The sequence below is a fragment of the Benincasa hispida genome, chromosome 10, assembly GCF_009727055.1.
Source record: "Benincasa hispida cultivar B227 chromosome 10, ASM972705v1, whole genome shotgun sequence".
Classification (NCBI taxonomy): Eukaryota; Viridiplantae; Streptophyta; class Magnoliopsida; order Cucurbitales; family Cucurbitaceae; genus Benincasa; species Benincasa hispida.
In genome coordinates, this window is record NC_052358.1 from 1,843,973 (window position 1) to 1,862,166 (window position 18,194).

Sequence of the window (18,194 nt, forward strand, 5' to 3'; positions counted from 1 at the left end):
AAAAAGAAAACATTAGACAATAAAAGCATTTCTTGTGTGTTATTGGGTATGTGAGGAGTCAAAAGTTACAGACTATATTGATCCGGTCGGTGGAAAGGTTTTTTGTGAGTAGAGATGTAATTTTTGAGGAAGAAAAACAATGGGATTGGGATGCAAAACAAATAGTAGCAGTACACTTAGATTTGGGGATTGGTGATGATGCAGATGAGTGAAGAAAATGTGAGTTGAAAATGAACTTGATAGTGATAAAGAAGATGGAGTTAGGGAGGAGGATCACATTTTTGGTGATGGTGGGCAAAATGTGAGGAATTTAAGGGAATCTCGTGAGAGCGTCTTTCTACATGGATGGATGATTATATTAGTGGAGAAGGTCTTTCAGAGGATGAAGCTCATATGGCACTAGGGATATCGATGATCCATTGTATTTTGAAGATGCTATACAAAATGGAAATTGGAGGCTGGCCATGGACAATGAAATCAGATCCATTGAGAAGAACAAAACGTGGACACTTGTTGAACTACCAATTGGAGCTAAAAGGATTGGAGTAAAATGGGTCTACAAAACCAAATACAATGAGCACTGAAAAATTTAATAAGTACAAGGCTCGATTGGTTGCTAAAGGCTACTCTTAACAATATGGAGTAGACTACACAGAAGTTTTTGCACCAGTGGTAAGGATGGATACAGTAAGAATGATTATGCTCTAGCCCTGCACAAAAAGGATTGGAAATTTTTTTCAGCTTGATGTTAATTCAGCTTTTCTCCATGGTGAGTTTAACTGAAGATGTATGTAGAAGAGCAACCAAAAGGGTATCAAAAGAAGGTTTAATGAGCACTTAGTTTACAAATTGCACAAAGCTTTATAGGATTAAAACAAGCTCCACTGCTTGGTTTAGTCGAAATGAACACATTTCATCAATTGAAGGATTTCAAAGGTGCGATAGCGAACAACCTCCTCTATCGGTGCGTAAACACTTAATAGGCAACTCAGCTTCTTTCTCAACCAAGGACTTAAAGTATTTGAAAGAGTTAAAAGATTCTGACTTTTCTACCAAAAAATATACCCATGCTTTCCTGCTATAATCATCAATAAACAACAGAATGTACCTTTTGTTGCTATTAGATGCAGGGGTGATTGGGCCACAAATATCTGCATGAATAAGTTCCAGCTCTTGTGTTGCTCTCCAAGTGCTCCTCTTTGGAAAGGGATCTCGATGTTGTTTCCCTTTGATACAATCAGTGCATGTAACATTTGAGGCACTAAATTGAGGAAGCCCATTTACCATGTTTTTGCACTGTAGAATTCTCAAACCTTTGTAACTCAAATGTCCATATCGTCGATGCCAAAGATGAGATAAACTTTCAGCTTCAGCTTTTGTTTGAAGGCACTGCTCAACTTGTGTTTGAGAAGAAATTTGGGTTAGCAAAATAAACATCCTGTTGTTGCTCATTTTTGTTTGAATAATTAAGCCTTTCTTTGGATGAAATATTTTGCATTCCCCTCCCTTGATCAAAATAGTCAAACCTTTTTCTTGCAATTGTCCTATGCTCAAAAGATTGTTACTCAATTCTGGAATGTAGTATACCTCAGTAACAACATGATTAACTCCATTCAGAAACAACTTCACATTTTCTTTGCCCATCACATCCATTTTAGTGTTGTTTCCCAACTTCACTGGATGTCGGAAATCTTCATTGAGCTCACTAAACATGAATCGATCACCACACATATGATTAGAACACCCGGAATCAAGAAACCATGTATCTTCTCTTTTGACTCCATGCAATTCCTCATAGGACATTAGAAGCATTTCTTCTTCTTCATCGATTTCGGCATAGTTTGCTTCTTTATTTTCAGGACACTCATATTGATAATGCCCAAGTTTTTGGCATCGGTAACACTGCACATTTGCTTTGTTGAAATTTGCTCGACCCCTTCCTCTTCCTCTTCCTCTTCTTCTTCCTCTGTAGCTGCCTCGACCTCGACCTCTTCCTTCATCATTCGTCACCTTCAAGGCTTGCTCCTCTCCGCTTCATCGCTGAAACTTTTGTTCATGTAATATCAAAGAACTTTGCAACTCATCAATAGTGAGAGTATCGATATCCTTTGACTCTTCAGTAGAACAAACAATATAGTTAAACTTTTATGTTAAAGAGCGTAGAATTTTTTCGACCACTTTCACATCTTGCATATCTTCTCCATAAATCCGCATCTTATTTGCCACCGTCATGACTCTGGAGAAGTATTCTGTCACTCCTTCACTAGACTTCATCACAAGAATTTCAAAGTCTCTACGAAGAGCTTGTAGATGAGACCTCTTGACCCTTGCATTGCCTTCAAACTTTTTCTTATTGCATTCCATATTTCTTTAGAAGTGTTCTTCTTGAGAATGGTTTCTAAAACTGTACGATCAATGGCTTGAAAGAGATAATTCTTTACTTTCAAGTCTTTCAGCTTCATCTCATCATTTTTCTTTCGCTGGGTTTCTGTTTGCAACAATTCGCTAGCTGGTTCAACATATCCAGGTTCGACCAACTCCCAGTATTCCTGGATCGAAGGAAGTTTTCCATCAACATGCTCCAATGATCATAATGACCATCGAAACGAATGGAATTGCCGGCTGTACAAAACTTCCTTCATTCTTATTTCCTTCCGTAGTCATTTTGCTGCAAAGTTTCAAAGACTGCTGCTTTGAAAAAATCAAAACCACCTTGCTCGATACCAGAATGTTGAGAACAAAAAAATTGCACAACAAACTGTCTTTTATTGATAATGCTGCTAAGCTTAAATAGTAGCTAAACTACATCCACGAAAATAAAGGAGAAAAAATAGCAACCCACTCTTACTACAATTCAGCAAAGTGGAAACAGAAAGCTAAAAATAGAAAACTGTTATAACAAAAAATCTTTCAAAAATAATAAATTCGGGTTGGTTTGGGTTATATTAGATGAACCCATGAACTAACTCAATCCATAAAATTTTCAATTATTTGAACCCAACTCAACTCAAATGAGTTGATAACCCAACCTAAACTGCATGGATTAAGTTGGATTGATCGATTTTTTTGGATCATCGAGTTTTTTGAATACCTCTAATTTCAATATTCTCAAATGAACATTCCGTTTACATCACACAATAGAAAAAAGAAAATTTAAAAAAAAAAGAGAGAGAGATTAAAAGAATTATAATTAGGCAACATAATATGTGCGCTAAGAAAATTTTCAATACTATGGGTTATTGTTGTTGGGTCCATAAAATAAATAATAATAAATTAATAAAACATTTAATGATGTGTCAAATATTTAATAGAATAAATAAGTAGTTGGTAGTATTAAATATTTTTTTAATGATAATATAATTATTTTTCTTTTGGGAATGACACGTATTCCATGCATGTACATGCATACAACATACAGCTCTGCATCAATATGATTACAACACGACTCATTTAGTCCTTCTAGAACTCCACGTCAGAAACGTTGACCAATATAAAATATTAAAAAGGTCAAAGTTGGTCTGTGCCTTTGTAAATGAAATCTCGTAAAATGGTTGTCAAAAAAAAAAAAAAAAAAAAAAATCCCGTAAAAATAGCTCTATAAATGTAGCACAAGTTATGAACAATAATTGCAACACTTACTAATTTTCTCTTTCGAAGTTGAAAAATCAACAGAGGAAGAGATTCGAAAAGAAAAGGAAAAAAAGATTTAAAAACCCACTTAGCCAACTATTAATGAAATCCGAGGGCTAGCGGAGGCCCACGTGGCGATTAATAATAAATAAAATAAGATGGCATCGGCCTTCACCGGAGACGAGTTTCTACGGCAAACGAGTAGCCGGAGCTGGAGGTCGTCAGCAAGCATGAGGGAGATTTGGAATGCGCCGACGGAGGTGTTCGAGTGGAGCAGCCGGAGGAAGACGGCGGCGGAGGAGGAGGAGGAGCTGAAATGGGCGGCGATTGAGAGGCTTCCGACGTATGAGAGGGTGAGAAAAGGGATGGTGACGCACGTGAGGAGCGGCGGGAAATTTGTTCATGAGGAAGTTGACGTCACAAAGATTGGAAGTGAGGATAAAAGACAGTTGATGAACAACATTTTAAAGGTTGTTGAGGAAGATAATGAAAAATTTCTCACCCGAATTCGGGCTCGAACCGACAGGTTCGATCCTTTGAATCATTTTAGATCATCCTAATATTTTTCGACTTTTTTAGTTTTTTATTTTACAAAATAAATTTATATATGTTTCTTTGTTTTGTTGTCACTTCCTAGTTCCTACTATGTTTTTCTCTTTACAAAATGCTAATTTTTTAAATTTATTTTTATTTTGGAATTTGGAAGTGAAAACTATAATATAAAAAATTGGAATGAAACAAACATAAAGTCCATAAATAGAAAATTAAAATTGAAACATTCTCAAATAGAGCCTAAATACTTTCAAAACACGATAATTCTAAGGTGTGTTTGAGGATCAAATTTGTTTTTTAAAAAAATCATGATAAATAAATTCTAAAAAAAGTTTAAATTTTTTTTATTAATTTAAAAGTTATTTTCGGATAATCTATCTAATAGAGTTTCTTCCCCAAAAAAAAAAAAAAAAAAAAAAAAAAAAAAAAAAAAAAAAAAAAACTTTTAAATTAGTCCAAGTTTTGTAATTTTTTTCATTGTTTATTATAATTTCTACAACACTTTTGGTCATATGAAATAATTAAAAACTTATACTAAACCACTTTTTCAAAAGTATTTATAGAAAAATCGATTTTGTTAAAGTAAATTTTCTTCACAAATTATTCTAAACAAACTATAGAAGTTCTGTATTTTAACCTCCAGTCATTGGTTGGAGAAAATATGTATGTATGTATGTATAAAAGATTAAATAACTTAGAATGTTCTTGATTTATTTTTTCCGATTGAGTCGTAGTAATGTTCAATGAACAGTGTGATTTAACATAGTATTCAAATAGATGTCTTATATTTTTATAATTAATCTTCATAGTTACTAATTGGAAAAAAAAAATTGAGGGGCGGGAACAACGTGACTGACAATTTTTTATATCATTGAATCTACAAGAGATAACTTATAAATTATATTCCTATCTTAAATCAAATAATTACGAGAAGAAGATAGATTTTTAACATGCATTAAATGGTTATACAGTTTAGCAATTGAATACTTTTTTAAATAGAGTAAAAAAGATGTAAGACTTGTTTGGATTAACTTTTTAAGTGTTTAAAATAAGTATTTATAAGTGCAAAGAAAAGTATTTATAAACACTTAGAAAGTCAGTCCAAACAAATTAGTAGTATATCAACCGATAATGTTTGTAGTCACTAATTGGAGAAATTATCTGAGAGTTGGAACAATATGGTTAGTTTTACATCGTTTGATATATGAAAGAATTTAAAACAGTTATTTTTATCCTGTATATATAACTGGTATTAGGGGCAAATAGATTTTAAACATGCACTGAATGGTTATTAGACAACAATCCTATTGTAACAACCACATTTAAGGTCCATTTGGATTGACTTTCCAAGTTTTTAGAAACACTTTTTTTGCACTTATAAACACTTATTTAAACCCTTAAAAAATCAATCCAAACACGCCCTTAATCATTTTTTCTATAGTTGAGTTCATGAGGCATTGTAGTAAGAATATGTATAAAAGATTAAATACCCATAGCTTAACGACCTAGTAGCGACGTAACCATCTACTCTCATCTCATCTCTTTGAGCTTATTGCTTGGGAATGATCTGTTTGGTTGGTGAGAAAATGCAAAGTTACTAAATCATATTCTTCTTTACAGGGTAAGAGTTGAAATTCCTAAAATTGAAATAAGATTTGAGAAATTGTCCATTGAGGGGAATGTACATGTTGGAAGCAGAGCACTTCCAACACTTTTCAACTCCACCATGAATGCAATGGAGGTGCTTATAAACTATTGTTTCTTTCATTTGTTGATCTATATTTGAATTTGGGAGCTTTTCTATGATTTTTCTACTGAGAAAAATGGTAAATAAACAGGCTGTTCTTGGAGCAATGGGGCTCTCTCCATCAAAGAAAAGAATTGTTAAGATACTTCAAGATGTAAGTGGCATAATAAGGCCCTCAAGGTACATTTTAACTTCCCATTTTGGTTATTAACTTTCATGTTTCTTAATGTTTATACTTCGTTGAGTCTAAGATTTGCTTAGTGTGACATAGATTTGTGTTCTGAGTCACATGTATTGTTGAGTCTAAGATTTCGAATGCACAAAAATTTCATGGAAAAATGACCAAAACAAGTGTTATGGAAGTTCAAGGATAAAAAGTATAGGTTAAACGGCAAATTTGGCCCCTCTGATTTGAAGTTAGAATTTACTTCACATGGTTTATAATTAAAAATTAGTCCGGGACTATTTATGAGGATTATATCAAATCATAGAGACTATTTATTGAGATTTTACCAAATCAAAGGGACTTAATTCTAACTTTTAAACAACCATAGGGACTAAACCCTAACTTTCTTCAAATCATAGGGATCAAATTTGTAATTTAACCAAAAGTATAACGTTGAAAATGTAATGAAAAAAGAAATAAGGATGAAGCTTTGAGAATATTCTCACAAGCCTCGTATGAGGTGGAACCTCCACGTACGATTTTGAAGTTGAGTCTTTCCAGCAATGGGGCGTAGGGACGGGTATGTTGATTGGTTTAGATAGGGCGGTTGGGCTACTACGGGCACCTAGAGGGATTAGTGGCCAACCTTATGTAAATGTTACTTCTCTTATGATTTTGGCTATTTTCTTTTGCTTAGAAAAGTGATTAGTTATGTGTACACCATCATGTTATCACAACTTATTCTGTTTTCTATGTTTTCCAGGATGACATTGCTACTTGGTCCTCCTAGTTCAGGAAAAACAACACTTCTAAAAGCACTTGCTGGAAAATCAGATGATGATCTAAAGGTCAGGCACAACTTCTCTCTGCCATCTCTTAATGGATAGAATTGTTTCTTCATTTTAACTGAGAAATTAATATATTGTCAAACAGTTAAGCGGGAAAGTTACATATTGTGGTCATGAACTCGACGAATTCATACCTCAAAGAACCAGTGCTTATATTAGCCAGCATGACCTTCATTACGGCGAAATGACTGTTCGTGAGACATTGGATTTCTCTGGACGTTGCCTCGGAGTCGGAACCAGGTATGACTTGTTAGTTGAATTATCTAGAAGGGAGAAAGAAACAGGAATTAAACCGGATCCCGAGATCGATGCATACATGAAAGCCACAGCTATGGCTGGCCAGGAAACTAGTCTGATCACTGATTATGTTCTAAAGGTCTGTCTATTATGTCCTCTCTTCGGGAAGATCATATCTGTACAGATATAAAACATATTGAAACTGTTCCAACTTCTTTCAGATACTTGGTCTGGATATTTGTGCTGATATAATGGTTGGAGATAATATGAGAAGAGGCATCTCAGGCGGACAAAAAAAGCGAGTAACCACCGGTATGTTCGGTTATAGATTATGATGATTATGTTTTGAATTTCTCACTTGATTTTGATTAGTTTTGAAGAGAATCTTTGGTGTGTGTTAAATTCCAGGGGAAATGTTGGTTGGACCTGCAAAGGCATTTTTCATGGATGAAATATCAACAGGATTAGACAGTTCTACCACTTTTCAGATTGTCAAGTTCATGAGGCAGATGGTTCACATTATGGACATCAGCATGGTCATATCGCTACTCCAACCCACACCTGAAACATTTAATCTTTTCGATGATATAATCCTTCTTTCAGAGGGTCAGATTGTGTACCAAGGTCCACGCGAGCATATTCTCGAGTTCTTTGAATATGTAGGATTTAGATGCCCAGAAAGGAAAGGAGTTGCTGATTTCTTACAAGAAGTGACATCAAAAAAGGACCAAGAACAATATTGGAGCAGGAAGAACCAACCATACCGTTACGTATCGGTGTCGGATTTCGTCCAAGCGTTTGCTTCTTTTCATGTAGCCCAACAATTCATAGAAGATCTTAGAGTTCCTTTTGACAAATCCAGAACTCATCCTGCAGCATTAGTAACAGAAAAGTATGGTCTTTCCAATTGGGCACTTCTCAAGGCTTGCTTCTCAAGGGAATGGTTATTGATGAAGAGAAACTCTTTCATTTACATTTTTAAGACTTTTCAGATCACAATCATGGCTACAATTACATTCACAGTGTTCTTAAGAACAGAGATGAAACCAGGTTCGATCCGAGAGAGTGGGAAGTTTTGGGGGGCCTTGTTTTTCAGTCTTTTAAATGTCATGTTCAATGGGACAATGGAGATGGTAATGACAGTTTTTAGGCTTCCTGTTTTCTATAAACAGAGGGATTTCTTCTTCTATCCAGCTTGGGCTTTTGGCTTGCCCATTTGGCTACTCAAGATTCCAATCTCATTACTGGAATCGACAATCTGGATTGGTCTTACATACTACACAATTGGTTACGCGCCTGCTGCCAGTAGGTAAGAACAACAATAAAGTACAATTAATCAGATGGCAACAAAATCAAAATGAGTTATGAATGGTGCTTAAATTCTACCATCACTTTCAACATTTCAGGTTCTTCAAACAGCTGCTGGCATTCTTTGGAATCCATCAAATGGCTTTGGCTCTGTTTCGCTTCATTGCAGCCCTCGGAAGAGCAGAGGTCGTGGTAAACACGCTCGGTACCTTCACTTTGCAGATCGTATTTGTGCTCGGTGGCTTCATTGTCTCCAAAAGTGAGAAATCACTCTGATATCCATCCTCCTTTCACAATCTTATATTAGATAAAATATATCCATATACATCTAATAGTAATAGGTAACTGTTACCTTTCAATATGCAGATGATATCAAACCATGGATGAAATGGGCCTACTACGTTTCTCCTATGATGTACGGACAAAATGCCATCGCGATCAATGAGTTCCTTGACAAGAGATGGAGTGCTGTAAGTTTTGTTAACCATCCATTGAACATTAGAAAAATTGAAACTTTAAACTTAAAAACTCAAAGAATTTCATTCCTTATACTTACCATCTTTCTTTGGCTCAGCCAATTCTCAACTCCACAGTAGGAAAGATCCTCCTAAAGGAAAGAGGCCTGTTTACTGATGAATATTGGTTCTGGATTTGTATTGGAGCACTTTTTGGTTTTTCTCTTCTTTTCAATCTTCTTTTCATCGCCGCACTCTCTTTTTTGAATCGTAAGTTGATACTACAAACTTATCTTCTTTTGCTTTTGAATTGAATATGTTTCTTGACCTTTTGGTCTCTACTTGGTTCCAGCTTTTGGTGATAAGAAAGCTGTGATATCAGAGGAAAACTCAAAAAGTTGCTCTAAGAGACTATTGACGTCAAGTTCAAAAGGAAATAAAAGCTCAGGTGTTAGTGTGGCAAATAATCGTACTAAACGAGGAATGGTTTTGCCGTTTCAACCTCTTTCTTTAGCTTTCAACAATGTGAACTATTATGTTGACATGCCTGCAGTGAGTACCTTTAATTTAGAATGTACTGTTATATCATATATGCTATCACTACATATCTTATAGTTACAACATATGTTTGAGACAAGGGAAAAAAGCAACTCTGTGATGAGTTTTTGTGTACCTTTGTCAGGAAATGAAGAGCCAAGGGGCCGACGAAAGACGATTACAACTGTTAAGGGACGTCAGCAGTGCTTTTAGACCTGGTGTTCTTACAGCATTGGTTGGTGTAAGTGGTGCAGGAAAGACCACCTTGATGGATGTATTAGCAGGAAGAAAAACCGGTGGCTACACTGAAGGAAGTATAAAAATTTCTGGGTACCCAAAGAACCAGTCTACGTTCACTCGAGTTAGTGGCTACTGTGAACAGAATGACATCCATTCACCATACATCACAGTGTATGAGTCCTTGTTATACTCCGCTTGGCTGCGTCTTGGGTCAGATGTAAAAAAAGAAACACAAAAGGCATGATTCGAACACACTCCGCTGGGTTCCAAAATGCTTTTAGAGAATGAAACAGATGATGATGTAACTGAAAATTTTATTGATGATCTATGCAGATGTTTGTCGAGGAAGTGATGGAGTTGATTGAGCTTAATCCGTTGAGAAATGCTCTAGTTGGACTTCCTGAAGTCAACGGTCTTTCAACTGAACAAAGAAAGAGGCTCACGATCGCTGTCGAGTTGGTTGCTAATCCCTCTATTATCTTTATGGATGAACCAACATCAGGTCTAGATGCAAGAGCTGCTGCTATTGTAATGCGCACGGTAAGGAACACGGTTGACACGGGACGAACGGTTGTCTGCACAATTCACCAACCAAGTATTGATATCTTTGAAGCATTTGATGAGGTATTTGAGTTTACTGATATAGTTTCAACCTTCAAGTGGGGTTTTCATAAACTGATTTTTCCTTTGCTGTTACTTGCAGCTCTTGCTAATGAAAAGGGGAGGACAGGTGATTTATGCAGGACCACTCGGTCACCATTCTTCCCTTCTAATCGAATACTTTCAGGTATGATCGATCATCTAATCATATTCACATACATCCACATTTAGCACGATCGGTTTGTAACAGATTCATCTATTAGTACTCCCCACATATCTGAATACTTTTGCAGGCCATTCAAGGGGTTCCAAAAATTAAAGAGGGCTACAATCCTGCTACTTGGATGCTCGAGGTGAGCTCTGCCACTATAGAGACTCAACTTGATATTGATTTTGCAGAAATTTATTCAAACTCCGACCTTTACCAGTAAGTGAAATTATGCTGGAAATCATTTTTCCTTGAAGTTTCTTCTGCTCCAGTAAGTGCATGATTTGATTTTCTTTCTTGGGTGAATCTTTTCCTTCATTCCTCAGGAGAAATCAGATCCTCATAAAAGAGCTAAGCAGTCCACCAGAAGGGTCTAAGGATCTTTATTTCCCTACTAAATTCTCCCAAGGCTTCACAACTCAGTGCAAGGCTTGCTTCTGGAAACAACATTGGTCGTATTGGAGAAACACGCGGTACAATGCAATCCGGTTCTTCATGACCGTCATAATCGGTATTCTGTTTGGTATAATCTTCTGGGGTAAAGGAAACATACTGTAAGTCTTGTTCTTTTATCTTCGACCACATTCCTAATATAATTTTCCAGTGAATATGATACCTCCCATTTTTAATTCTGATTGAATAAAACAGACGGTTTTATGAACTTTTATTACCAACTTAATCTTCATTATGTTGACAGAGAGAAACAGCAAGACCTATTGAATGTTTTAGGAGCTATATACTCTGCAGTTCTCTTCCTTGGAGCTACCAACGCCACAGCTGCACAAACCGTTGTTTCAGTCGAAAGGATGGTGTTCTATCGGGAAAGAGCTGCAGGGATGTATTCCGAGTTACCATATGCATTCGCTCAGGTAAGGAGACAAAAGTCAATATCAAATTAACAAGTTCTATCTCTGAATATAACATTTTCCATTATCAATGTAGAAAAATATTTGATATCTGCAGGTGGCCATTGAGACAATATATGTTGCCATTCAAACTATAATTTACGTGCTGCTTCTATACTCCATGATCGGGTTCGAGTGGAAGGCAGACAAGTTCTTCTATTTCTACTACTTCGTATTCACCTGCTTCACTTACTTTTCAATGTATGGGATGATGGTTGTTGCACTTACTCCTGGCCCTCAAATTGCTGCAATTATTATGTCATTTTTCCTCAACTTCTGGAACTTGTTCTCTGGTTTCCTCATCCCCAGGCCGGTACGTGATTTCGAACCTTATAATAAGTTACGCCATATTTTAAAAATCTAGAAGACGACATGGCAAGGACACGTTTATAAAATATACATTTAAAAAATATATATCATTTTTATACCAAATGAAAATTCATATTAAATGGATTGATGCATTTGTATACTTAAAAATTTTAGCTTAATATATTTCACACTCAAGTTATTATTATTGTCATATATGTGTCTTCTAATCTACTCAATAAGTATTAGATGCATGTCTAACACATTTGTTGCACTAATAAGTGTACCATATATGTCTAACAAGTTTCGGACTATCCAACACGTGTCGACGGACACGCTCGCCAAACTACAATGTCATTCTTCTTAGTTTAGAACCTTTACTTGAAAAAGAAGGCAAAAAAGTTTGATCCTCAAAGTTGAAAAGACATTTTTATTGAAAGTGTAACCCTTGAATTGCTGCAGCTAATTCCTGTGTGGTGGAGATGGTATTACTGGGCTTCACCAGTTGCTTGGACAATCTATGGCGTTTTCACATCACAAATAGGAGACAAAACCAACTTCCTAGAGATTCCTGGTTCAGAACCAACGCCAGTAAATGAATACCTCAAGAAAAATTTGGGTTATGACCATGACTTCCTAATATGGCTTGTCATCGGCCACCTCGGTTGGGTTCTTCTTTTCCTCTTCGTCTTCGCATACGGCATCAGATTCCTCAACTTCCAACGAAGATGAGAAACTCGACCACAAAACCATTCTTTAAGTTATGTGATCAAATTCACACAATGGTTCAATTTGTTGTCTATATAAATCATTCATCGATTTGAAATGTGTAATCCTTTTTTAGCGGAAACTATCTTATGATCTTTAAGGAAGTTTTTTGCAGTTTTATATAAGAGCATAAGAGATTCAAATAGACACTCCTCAACAGTTTCTGGCAATCTCTCTTCTAACTCTTAGTAGTTCAGAAAACAGAGAAATGAGTTCATTAAACAACTATCAGAATAAAGTGTCCAATGAATATATCATAGTATAGTGGAGTTAACCAATGCAACTATAAACATGGGCTAATTTTGTGCTAATACAATTAGCATATGAAATCAGTACAAGGGTGACAAAGCCAATGGAAATTCCTCCCCTAACTTAAGCCAAGAGAACTCTTGCTGCTACCAAGCGCTTGACAACACATCAAAATTGCATTGCCACCAAAAATTCGCCCAGCCACAAAAAAGAAGGAAAAAGAACTAGTTTAGTGGACCCAAAATTACAAAACAAAGATGACGGTCGTGGGTTCGAGTACCTTAACCGAACCCAACACATAAGACTATCTATACAAACCTCTTAACTCTTAGTAAACACTAACAGTGAAGGGATGCATTTACAATGGCTTGGATTTCTTTCTTGCTTTTCACCACAGATCTCTTCTTGGTCTCAAAGTCGAGTTTATCCAAGTCCTCTGTGAGGCCTAAGTAGCCATACAGTACGTTGTCCAATGTGTTAGCTCCTGTTGCTTTATGCAGATCCTTGTGGCTGTCAATGAGATGACTCGAATAGATTTTCTGGAACTCGTCCCTACCATGACTCTTATCTGCAAAGCTTTTGTGTAGTCTTTCAGCTTCTTGCAACCCAGAAAACATTGCATCAAAAGTAACTATCATAATACTCTGGTTTCCAGGTTTACCACGTACCACTTTGATCTTCCCTCCACAACCCATTCCTGTTAATTTGTTTTGGGACAAACCAAAACTATGGTGAAACCAAAAGACAACCAATAACGGTTTTATCGAATGAGTCAACAAAGTTCAACATGCATAATTCATAAGAGTTAGTGAAGACTGGCCTAACTTATGAAAATTATAACTTATGTGAGTCAATTTTAGTGACGTAGATACATATAGCATACCTAGAATTAACCCACTTATCAATTCTGTTAATTTTAACAGCAATGTTTAACAGAAAGGTACCATATTTAGACTTTGCGGCTCACAAGAGTATTTAGAACTATTTGCAAAATAAAATAATATAGTTTGCAAACTAGACAAGACAAAGAGGTGGATTTGTAATTATCTGAAAGAAGAAACTACGTACAAAATAAAATAACATATAAACAACCAAGGGTATTTTAAAAATATATTGAGAACGTCTTTATATCACATTTTGGTCAACTTGAAAAGATGACTTGAATAATGTGCCATCAACATGCAACTTGAATATTAAAAATGGAAAGACCACCAATTTATAATAACAGCAAAGACAGGGTTTACCTCTAATAACAACCTCAAGCTCCTCACAACTTATAGCTACCCGTTCAGACGGGCTATCAATTGCAATAGAACTGTTATGAATGATAAGAACAGGGGGCCATATAATGAGATCCTCCTTCAAAGCAAGTACTTCTTCAAGAGGCAATATCCTTCGAACCCATCTGCCATCTGGCGCTGCTTCACTGCTCCATCCCATGAGCCAACAAAGTGCTTTTTGAAGACCTAAGTGTTCTGCCCTAGATCCTTCCAGCGTCTGAGATGCATGTTGTGATAAGCTAAGTGCATCTGCAAACTCCTTGGACTTGCTGATAATAAATGGGAGTAAATTAAGCATATCGATATATATACAGAAACTGAAACATGTGCAGCAAGATAAAGAGTTTTTTCCAGGCTAAAGTGGATTTCCATGAAAAACGTCTTGCATACTAAAATATATGAAACTCAAATTATTCACTCATTACAAAATTAAGAGACAGTATACTAGAGCATCTATCTATCGAGCTTCGTAAATAGCTTCTGAAGAAGATATAAAAAGAACAGTACAAGGCGAGAAATTATGTAGTCACGGGAGTGTAGAGGGAAACTCAGACTAAAGTGCTTATAGCAAGAAACTTTTTAGCTTGCATTACACTCTTTTTCTCTTTGACTTCCTAATTTTGTTCTCTATCTCTTCCATCCATGTTCAAAATTTCTACGATTTCTCAATTGAAAATAAAAACAAAGGTCAAAGAAAACTCTTTCACTGATCATTTGAAAGGAATGAGAGACTGATTCCAAAAGTGCTAAACCAGCTCCACAGAGTTCCATCAATTTCATTTCAAGACGAGGCTTCCATTAAAAGAAATAATAATAAAAAAATAAAATATATGAAAAGAGAGGAATATGAAAATAGTAGTTGAATACAAAAGTCTTCCTCAATTCAAACTTATATCAGAGAAGTTTATAATCATAGAAAATCGTTCTACAAACATCAATTAAAAGGGAGAGTTTGAAGTAAGGAGCAGAGTTGTGAACTTCTAAGACCCACGGTGTAAGAAATTGATAAAGCATACAATTGACCTTTTTAATCGTGGGGTCCGCGAACTTCTTGGGCCAATCACTCCCTAAATATATTAAATGGATATCCTATCAAACCTAGGATTGTGAAATCCAGCATTCAATTCATATCCCCGGCCTACCTAAACTACTACTAACAAGAGATCAAAAGCATTTTCCATTTCATTAGAAATATATAACGGATCAGCCATATTATAGAAAATAAACTCATGAGACAGTCACCCGCTTGAATAGTTTTGACCTTGAGAAGGATGTTAAACATGAGTTTTAAGATGAAAATTGAGAGTAGTGTTGGTATGAATAACTTTTTTTCTTTCAACACTTACAGAAAAATTAAGTGTTTTCTATACATGTATTAAAATGTTTCATATTATAGAAGTGTTTTTAATTGGCTAGAAGCATCTTTCCCCCATTACCAAACTCAACTCAAATGGCGATCAAGCTAAAATAAGACTTCTAACAAGGATACGGACATCAAAAGCTCATTGGAGGTAAATACAGAAAATTGGGAGGAAAAAAAAAACAAACCTGCCACAGACAATGCATTTTATAATACCACATCCTGGCTCTGTGAACTTCTTTCGTCTGGCTGGATTCTCACTCAAAACTTTGACAAACTTGAGAAAGGCACTCTTTATTAGCTGGTTCAACTCCTCTTGATCTTCAAGCAGCCTACTGGTTGGACTTTGCACCTTCTCTTCCATGTAATCATCTGTTTGAACATCAAGGCAACTATGATTGACATTTCTCTTCCTCAGACGCTTGTTTTTTTTACGTTTTCTGTCTCTTACTAAAGGGCTTGAACTGGGATCCCTTAAGGGGAAACCCAAACGTTTCCTTAGGTCTCTTCGTTTAAGCTTTGAATGCGGAGAGGCATGGTTTATTACCCAAGGCAATGGCCGTTTAGAGGATGTCAAGTATATAGAAGTATCCTCTTCATTCCACCACTTGCTTCTACAGTTTAAATTGATGTCAGTATCTTTAACTGCAATGTTTTCATCACCGTGACTTAAAAACTGGATTCTGCTAAACACATTTGGTTTTCTAGATGAACAAGACCCAGGTTCATGCATTATACATCTTGTTCCTTCAACCCTCAGCTTTGTCGAATTTGTAGCTTTCCATCTCAGCTTTCTACTGCCTTCCATGTCGCTCAAATCTTGTTTATGTTTTGATACTAATGATCCATTTACTCCATCTTCATGCAACCATTTCCCATAATATGTCCTATAACCATCTTCTTCAGCCAAGAGTAATTTCTCGCTACTTATATATGCTTCTCTTTCACCCTTCATCGAACTTTCAGCTCCAGAACCCAACCCTTCGCCATACAGTTCCATCTCAAAAGGGGCAGTGCCCATATAAGAACCTTCAATAACGAATGGTTCTTTGAAAGAATCATAACGATCTCTTGGCCGGGTGGTCTCTTCCAAATGGCTTTCAGTGTCTTTGAATCCTTCGACAACAGAATCCATTACAACACTGGTCCGAGTAGAGTCTTGATAGAAATCATCTTGCGGGATACGAACCATTTGCTGAGAGAAAGTACTGTTGAGAGTAGCATCAATGTCACTCCTCTTACCTGGCTGGACTGAGAAATACTGATTGCTATCGTCAAACTGCTCAATATTGTTCCTCCGAGCTCGTTTATACTCCAGGAAATCATGAAATTCATCTTGCGAAATGCCCTTAGATTCAGTAACAGGAGCACTGGACTGCAGATTAGACGCTTGTAACCCATGTGAAGAAGCTACGTTCCGTCTTCCTCTATGGGAATTTTCTGCTGATTCAAAGATCGGACGGTCCCGAACATGAACATCACTGGTCTCATACAAGGGCCCATCAAACTTTCTAGATGAAGACAAATGGCTACAGTCATCGATTCCAAAACTTCTGGAAATATCCCCATTGTTCTTTACGTTACTATCTTTAGTTTCCCCAATGTTCATATGGAATGTCCGCAAATTACTACCTCCTAAAATATTATTAGACGACGTACCCAAATGTGAACCAGAAACCCTAATTCCTCGATTATAACCATCACATATATTTTCATGTTTCAACCCCATACTCGATTTCGAATTCGCATTGGCGGGATTATTGGCAAACAAATTTTCCCACCGAAACTTTTTCGACGGCGATTCCCGTTGTAAATTCTCGCAAAGCTGAGAGAGTTTACGAAAATGTTCGTCTGTATTTTCATAAAGACGACTTCCATTGTAATGGTCTCTGATAGAAGAACCAGCAAGGCCATTCGTCACCGGTACTTCCCGTGAAGAACGGGAAAACCAGAGCGAATGACAATGTGGATTTTCTTCAACTCGAGGTTCGGAAGTTCTCCGTCCAAACGAAGACGGAGACTGAGACCTCTTATCGCAACTTGTTTCTCTATAGTTCATTGCGTTCTTTCACTCACTAGAACAAAAACTAAGAACCCTAGAAGAAAACAGAACAAAAAACCTAGAAAGAAAACAATGCAAGGCAAAAACAACAAACAAAAAGACAAGCAAGCAAGATTGAGTTGAAATGAAAAAGAAAAACATAACAGAAGAAGATGAAACGATCAAAAGAGAATGTAAAGCGACGAAGTGGAAATAAAAGTTCGATAAACGTGTGATTATGATCGGAGAAGAAGGGGTGGGACTGTTAGAGGAAAATCGAGTGTTAGGTTGTATGAAGCTTTTGTGGTTAGGTTGAGATACTGGTAATGGTAGTGGTAATGGCAGCCATTGAAGAAGAAGAACAAGAACAAGAACAAGATTGAGAGTGCGTATGGGATTTTTGAAGGTTGCGAGATTGTGGCTTATTGGTTACGCAACGATTGGGTAAATATCCAATCCGTTAAAGTCCATGGTAACGTCTTGAGTGGCATAATTTGATTGGGCCGCATGCGACAGGAACGTAACAGTCGGGTATTGGAATTTGCACGACGGTACGGTGCGGCACGTGCGAGAAAATATCCTCCCCCACCCTAGTTATACTCTGAGAGTGACGTTTTAAACAAATATACATATATATAATTCGAAATTTCATTGTTTCAATTTTATGAAAATATCCATAGAAATATGAAAGGTTATTCTTAAATAAAGAAAATGAACTCATTTATTTACAAAAATATAGTAAAATATTATTGTCTAT

At 36.3% G+C, this 18,194-nt stretch overlaps 2 protein-coding genes across 6 annotated transcripts; one reads left to right on the forward strand and one right to left on the reverse strand.

Moving 5' to 3' along the window:
* Positions 1–3,636: 3,636 nt before the first annotated feature.
* LOC120087656 (pleiotropic drug resistance protein 2-like) lies at positions 3,637–12,662 on the forward strand. 5 transcript variants are annotated; one of them, XM_039044499.1, is made up of 19 exons: positions 3,789–4,156; positions 5,803–5,923; positions 6,021–6,109; positions 6,859–6,943; positions 7,029–7,319; positions 7,402–7,492; positions 7,589–8,489; positions 8,587–8,747; positions 8,855–8,958; positions 9,063–9,213; positions 9,296–9,495; positions 9,626–9,958; positions 10,054–10,344; positions 10,424–10,507; positions 10,614–10,747; positions 10,855–11,082; positions 11,226–11,397; positions 11,492–11,746; positions 12,202–12,662. In XM_039044499.1, the coding sequence occupies exons 1-19, from the start codon at positions 3,789–3,791 to the stop codon at positions 12,469–12,471; spliced, it is 4,329 nt and encodes a 1,442-aa protein (XP_038900427.1). In that variant the 3' UTR covers positions 12,472–12,662. The 5 variants fall into 5 exon arrangements, with proteins under 5 accessions (XP_038900431.1, XP_038900427.1, XP_038900428.1 ...); XM_039044500.1 differs by having other exon boundaries at positions 3,991–4,100; XM_039044502.1 differs by having other exon boundaries at positions 3,991–4,100; positions 6,021–6,083.
* Positions 12,663–12,799: 137 nt separating this feature from the next.
* On the reverse strand, positions 12,800–17,976 carry LOC120087658. Its single transcript, XM_039044505.1, has 3 exons — positions 15,585–17,976; positions 14,001–14,305; positions 12,800–13,453 (listed from the first exon to the last, which is right to left on the reverse strand). The coding sequence occupies exons 1-3, from the start codon at positions 17,453–17,455 to the stop codon at positions 13,095–13,097; spliced, it is 2,535 nt and encodes an 844-aa protein (XP_038900433.1). The 5' UTR covers positions 17,456–17,976; the 3' UTR covers positions 12,800–13,094.
* Positions 17,977–18,194: the final 218 nt, after the last annotated feature.

What these genes read in the sequence shown, in the direction of transcription:
- LOC120087656 (XM_039044499.1), top strand. Translation starts at nt 3,789, where the DNA reads ATGGCATCGGCCTTCACCGGAGACGAGTTTCTACGGCAAACGAGTAGC. An exon ending in TCACTGATTATGTTCTAAAG is followed by an intron (nt 7,320 to 7,401) that starts GTCTGTCTATTA and finishes AACTTCTTTCAG; the next exon opens with ATACTTGGTCTGGATATTTG. An exon ending in TGGCTTCATTGTCTCCAAAA is followed by an intron (nt 8,748 to 8,854) that starts GTGAGAAATCAC and finishes TTCAATATGCAG; the next exon opens with ATGATATCAAACCATGGATG.
- LOC120087658 (XM_039044505.1), bottom strand. Translation starts at nt 17,455, where the DNA reads ATGAACTATAGAGAAACAAGTTGCGATAAGAGGTCTCAGTCTCCGTCT. An exon ending in AAATGCATTGTCTGTGGCAG is followed by an intron (nt 14,306 to 15,584) that starts GTTTGTTTTTTT and finishes ATTTATTATCAG; the next exon opens with CAAGTCCAAGGAGTTTGCAG. An exon ending in GCTTGAGGTTGTTATTAGAG is followed by an intron (nt 13,454 to 14,000) that starts GTAAACCCTGTC and finishes ACAAATTAACAG; the next exon opens with GAATGGGTTGTGGAGGGAAG.